This window comes from Xiphias gladius, chromosome 19 (assembly GCF_016859285.1).
Source record: "Xiphias gladius isolate SHS-SW01 ecotype Sanya breed wild chromosome 19, ASM1685928v1, whole genome shotgun sequence".
Classification (NCBI taxonomy): domain Eukaryota; kingdom Metazoa; phylum Chordata; class Actinopteri; order Istiophoriformes; family Xiphiidae; genus Xiphias; species Xiphias gladius.
Genome location: NC_053418.1, coordinates 2,138,770 through 2,144,516, shown reverse-complemented (window position 1 = coordinate 2,144,516; position 5,747 = coordinate 2,138,770). Strand labels below are relative to the sequence as shown.

Genomic DNA, 5,747 nt, shown 5'->3' with positions numbered 1-5,747 from the left:
TTTGTTGGGGTTTTTTTTTTTTTTTTTTTTCCGTCGTCTTTTTTTTTACTTTTTTTTTTTTTTTTTAATTTGTGTGTGTGCTTCATTTTCCATTCTGAAGCCTCTTCACCTGTTGGTGCCATGTTATGTTCTCCTTTGACTCATCTAAGGCCAATGGCACTTTGCCCTGAATTGTGAGTATCATCCCCAAAGTCATCTCAAGAATAATTAAAAATAAAAAAGTATAAAAATAGAATCAGCACGGCATCCTGAGTAGAATTTGAAGATAATTCACACAGAATTCCTTCTGTTAAAGGTTGTTTGGTAAATTGACTAAAGCCATGGTGTAGTGACCTAGCAGACTAGCGCTAGCAGACCTCTCAATATTTTTTCCCCATTTTTTTTTTTTTTGTTTTGTTTTGTTTTGTTTTTTTTTTTCAGTTGGGGCGTTGATCCCTTGAAAAAACTGTTATTTTTCCCCTATGTGGTTAACGAGTACCAGCTCATTCCTTTGACTTGTAATGTTTAGGGGGTGGGGGGTGGGGTAAGCTCGGGAGGGGCAGGAGTATGTTGGTTATTGGGGAGAGTGGTTATTTTGACATCATTTCTATGGGACTTTTTTTTTTTTTCTTTTCATTGTATTGTTTTACAGATATCCATGAGATTTGAAATGACATTTTTAATAAAGAACAAAATGGAAAAAAAAACAAGCTTGTAAATTTTGGCCCCCACTGCTTCATGGGTAAAAAAAAAAAAAAAATACCTGTTATCTCATAGAATTTACATTTAATCACCCTTTCCTTTTCCGCTGGGGGGAAAAGAAACTGTTTTAAATTTGAGGTGTACAACTTGCTTTGTTACAATAATAAAACTTACTGTGTATACACGTGTGGGAGTCTTGAGACCACGGGGGTGCATAGAAATTTTATTTTAAAAAATAGGTAGCAGCAAAGGCACCTGGGTTAATTGTACCGTCAAAAGTCCATCAACTCATGAAGGATTTTGGAGTCATTAGCAGGCTTGAAGCAAAGTCTTCTCTTAATAGTCGATGGGTGATTAAAGCCAGGAAGGTGTGCTCCGACTCCTCGAATTTGGTTTTCGTGATCGTGTCTGGCCAGTTGCTGGGCTGGAAGGCCCAACCTGGAATGTGGAAACAAAACAAATCTGTTATCTAAAACACAAATGGTGAATTGTTAACATGTTTATAAATGGGCATCACACTATATCATAAAAAATAACACATGGATCCAGCAAGTGGGAAGTCGGCCTGTGTAGGATGAGATAACCACGAAAGGCTTTCTCTGCTGATTTTTCAGTGTTCCCAAATCTTTGAGATGAAGAGGTTTTAGCTCATCACTTGCTCAAAATTAAAATACAAAATCCTGATCATAAATAATGACAGAACTACTTAATGAGAATTTGTCAAGTGGGTATTCCTGGAGATATTTGACCTAACTTTAGCTCTGACAGGAAAGTTTAGTTTTTCTATACTAAACCCTGATTATAACAAAGCGTGGCATAATACAAGTAGAATTTCTCAAATTACTGGAGTTTGCGCAGCTATTTTTATTCTGACATACTTTTCAATAGGGCTGCAACTGATTATTTTCATTATCACTTAACCTGTAAATTATTTTATCGATTCATCGATTTGTCTATAAATTGTCTGAAGATAATGGCCATTCCAACACAACTGTCCAAAAGTCTAAAGATTTTAAATTTTCTATCATGTTTGACTAAGAAAAGCCTCAAATTTTCACATTTTGAGAAGCTGTAACTTCTCAGATGTTTGGTATTTTTGCTTTAAAAAAATGATTAAAACTACTATTCAATTATCAAAATAGTTGTTGGTTAATTTTCTCTCATTGATTGATCAATCACTGCTGAAGTCTTATGATCTTGAAGTTTTTTTTTTTTGGTGACACAAATGGAACAAATGCATTTATTTAAGAAGTTACATTAATCTGCATAATTTAAATCTAATATACTAAGGTTGTTACTTTTACCATAATCAAGATTTTCTAAACTAAACACTGAGTATTTCTCCCACGTTACCGGAGTAGGGACAAACCTTTAGGATTTTTCCTTTATATTTTGACCTACTCAGAGTGACCTGCTCCATAACTGAGACTGTCATTCTTGTGATTTCAAGGTCTTGAGGCCTTATCAACCCAATGAAAGTATTTCATAGGAAGTCGCGAGTCAGGGGGTTTAAATTTGGGTTTAATAAAGTCGTTACGTGTTCCATACGTAATTCAAGCTGTACAAAAATCCACTATGTAATAGATAACATTTAAAAATAATATCCACAGTTAAACGAGTTTGCATAACTTTTTTGTGGCTTTATTAACGATTTCCGTTTTATAACACAGGTTTAGTGAATTCTGATTGCTACAGTTTGTGGCGTAGATTCGAGACTGAGGATATTTCTTCAAACTTTTTTTCTGGATAGTTTAACCACCGCACCTTTTGTCGTCCTTGCGGGGATTTTAACGGGCGCAAAACGTTCACTTTTGGACGGTTAAAAACGATGTGTCTCGTCTCCTCATGGGAAATTTATTCTCCCAGTAATCGCTCATTTGTTTTAAGTTGAAGATTTTAAAGATGGCTGCCTTATTTTATTTACACACACACACACGTATGTTATTATTATTTATTTTATTGTCTGACACCATGCCCTGTTTGTACCCACCTAAATGAGTTTTACACCGCGGACAGGTGGCCACCGTCCACGAGAAACCCGGGAACCAGGAGAAGTGTTTGTCTGCCGGCCAGTGCTGGGTAACGTCCGCTTTTCTGAACGTAATCACCTCAAACTGGTGTCCGTGCGGGTTTTCGAAAAGCTGGACGTTAACCCTCCGGCCCCCGGCCAGCGTCTCGTTGCGGCCCGAGAGTGCCAGACGGCTGGGGACAAAGTGGATGTCAGCCCCGACCGCCAGCTCGTGTCCGCACGACCTGCACAGTATCAGGGTGTCGGTGCTGGTCCCCACCTCCTCCTCCTCCGCCGCCGCCGCCGCCGCGGCGGGAGCACACGCCTCGCCGGGCTGGTATGCAGCGGGATAAAGGAGGAGGACAAAGCAGATATACCGCGTTACCATTATTATTAACCTCTCCGGCCGGTTGACCAGCAGCCGCGGGCTCCGTTTGCATCTCATCGCAGCCTGGCGCGCACATGGACGGCTAAAGCTAGCAGCTGTGTTTTTAGCTGAGGCGGTGCATCGAAGGGCTCACCGTCGAAAACACATCGGGCTCATCGGTTGAGTCAGTACACTCGGTCAAGTACCTGCGGCGGAAATATACTACTGAGCCATATGGTGATTAGTGCACTTCAGACGCGAACAAAGCTACTAGATAGCTAATAAGTGGGGCGTTAGCTTGCTCTCAAGGCTAACTGGTGTTCGGAAGTGCCACGGCAAGAAACAGGAAATACAGTCATTTCAACCATTTCCTTCTCGGACGTCGTACATTACAGTACAACAGCTATACAACTGCTAAACCTGTGTTTACTTAAGTCGAAAAGTTACTCCAGTTATACATTCGCTATAAGTTATAGTTTCTGGTTTCTTTACAGACGAATATTGTACTTAAACTCAGCGAGCACTTTCTTGGGAGCTTCCTCCCTCTGCTCCCAGAACCACCTCACGTCTTCGTGGCCTGGATTCCACAAGATGTTGGAAACTTTTCCTCCTGAGATTCTGGTCCACGTTGACGTGATTGCATCACATCATTTCTGCAGTTTCACGCTGCCAGTCTCCTGTTGTACCACATCTCAAAGGTGTTCTACTGGATCCACTGAGGTTCCCTGAGATGATTGCCATGTTCATGAAACCAGCTTGAGACGACTTTTGCTTTGTGACCTGGTGCATTATCATGCTGGAAGTAACCATTAGAAGATTGGTCAATTGTGGCCATAAAGGGAAGCACATGTTCAGCACCAATACTCAGAGAGGCTGAGGCATTCAGACCATGACTCATCGGTATTAAGGGGCCCGAAGTGAACCAAGAAAACATTCCCTGCGCCATTACATCACCACAACCACCAGCCTGGACTGTCGACACAAGGCAGGTCGGCTCCATGGATCTGTGCTGTCGATGCCCAATTCTGACCCTACCGTCTACGTGCCTCAGCAGAAATCCAAACCCAGAACTAGCGCTCACTGCATGTCTTTTGTGTTTCACACCATTCTGAGTAAACCCCGGAGAACGTTGTGCGTGAAAATCCCAGGAGATCTGTCACGGTCAAAGTCACTGCGATCGCATTATTTCGCCATTCAGATGTTTGATGTGAACATTAACTGAAGCTCCTTCCCAACCCTTTTGGCTCGTGACCCCTTTTTCCATCTCAGACGTCCCTGAGTTGTTAGCAGTTCCAGCAAAGAGACATTTCCCCTCTAAACTGCTCAGATTGATCCATTTAAATAATTGTTTGAGAGGCCCCAAAGAAGTTAAACTATTCAATATTTCACAAAAAAGCAAGGATTAGAGAAAACCCCCCAAAAATCCTGGAGGTTTTTTCAGTAGAACCTAATTTTTTTTCTTGCTTCTTCTCCCATAAACAACTCACGGCCCCTCAGATTTATCTGTTGACCCTTTGGAGGGTCACAACCCTTAGGTTGGGAGCCACTTGGCCAAACTCCATAGCACTATATAAAATAGTTAAAATTAGCTCCATCTCGAGCACCTACAACAGTAGAATGCTGCTTATACCGTGATTAAATAGTATTATCCATCTTTTATGTAATATATATAAATATATATAAGTCAGTGGCCATTATTTTGTAGAACTAGTACTTTGGAAGTTTTAAATACATTTTGCTTATGATACTTTTGTACTTTTGCTTAAGGAAGATTTTGAAATCAGGATTTTTACTCGTACCAGAGTAGTTTTACATTACATTTCACTAGTTAGATTTTGTGAGACTTTACATAAATAAAAATGTATAATAAGCTCATCAAATACAGCACATTGTTAAAAATTAAATCAGTAGTTTCCAAACATTTTGACATGTGACAAGTTACAAGGAAACAGCGTCTAGTCGGGGCCCATTGTCACAGATTGTCTATAAGTTGTTAGCAGTTGCACTAAAGACTGAATTCCCCTCTAAACTTCTCAGATGGTTTCATATAAATAACTAATCATTAAAAATTTCACTACAAAATCAAATAATTCCTTCTCCCGTTAATGATCTCTTGACCCATCAGATTTATCTGGTGGTCCTTTGGAGGGGCCGGACCCCTAGGTTGGGAACCACTTGACTAAACTATCTAAAAATTCATAAAATAGTTTAAACTAGCTGCACCTTGAGCAGCTACAACAGTAGAATGCTGCTTACACCGTGATGAAATAGTATTATCCATCTCTTATGTAATATATATAAATATATATAGGTCAGTGGCCATTATTTTGTAGAACTAGTACTTTGGAAGTTTTAAGTACATTTTGCTGATGATACTTTTGTACTTTTGCTTAAGGAAGATTTTGAATTCAGGATTTTTACTCGTACCAGAGTAGTTGAAACTAGCTGCACCTTGACCAGCTACAATAGTAAAATGCTGCTTAAATATTGTTGCAGGCCTGGAACTAAATATAGTTTTCATTACCAAGTCATTCGAGTATTTTGATTATTTTATCATCATTTTTATTATTGTATTATTTTTCATTAAAATGTTTAAAATGCCTTTTAAAGTCCAAGGTGACGTCTTCAAATGTCTTGTTTTGTCTGACCAACAGTCCTAAACCCATAAATATTCAGTTTACCATCATGTAT

The 5,747-nt window shown here is 39.5% G+C and overlaps 1 protein-coding gene across 1 annotated transcript; it reads right to left on the bottom strand.

The window, feature by feature from the left end:
* Positions 1-713: 713 nt before the first annotated feature.
* On the bottom strand, positions 714-3,581 carry si:ch211-51h9.7 (uncharacterized protein LOC558400 homolog). Its single transcript, XM_040154437.1, has 2 exons — positions 2,672-3,581; positions 714-1,119 (listed from the first exon to the last, which is right to left on the bottom strand). Exons 1-2 carry the CDS (start codon positions 3,132-3,134, stop codon positions 965-967), a joined length of 618 nt encoding a protein of 205 aa, XP_040010371.1. The 5' UTR covers positions 3,135-3,581; the 3' UTR covers positions 714-964.
* Positions 3,582-5,747: the final 2,166 nt, after the last annotated feature.

Excerpts from the sequence above, each read along its gene's own strand:
- si:ch211-51h9.7 (XM_040154437.1), bottom strand. The coding sequence starts at position 3,134 with ATGAGATGCAAACGGAGCCCGCGGCTGCTGGTCAACCGGCCGGAGAGG. Across the intron at positions 1,120-2,671 it reads GCGGTGTAAAACTCATTTAG|GTTGGGCCTTCCAGCCCAGC; the intron begins GTGGGTACAAAC and ends TCCACATTCCAG.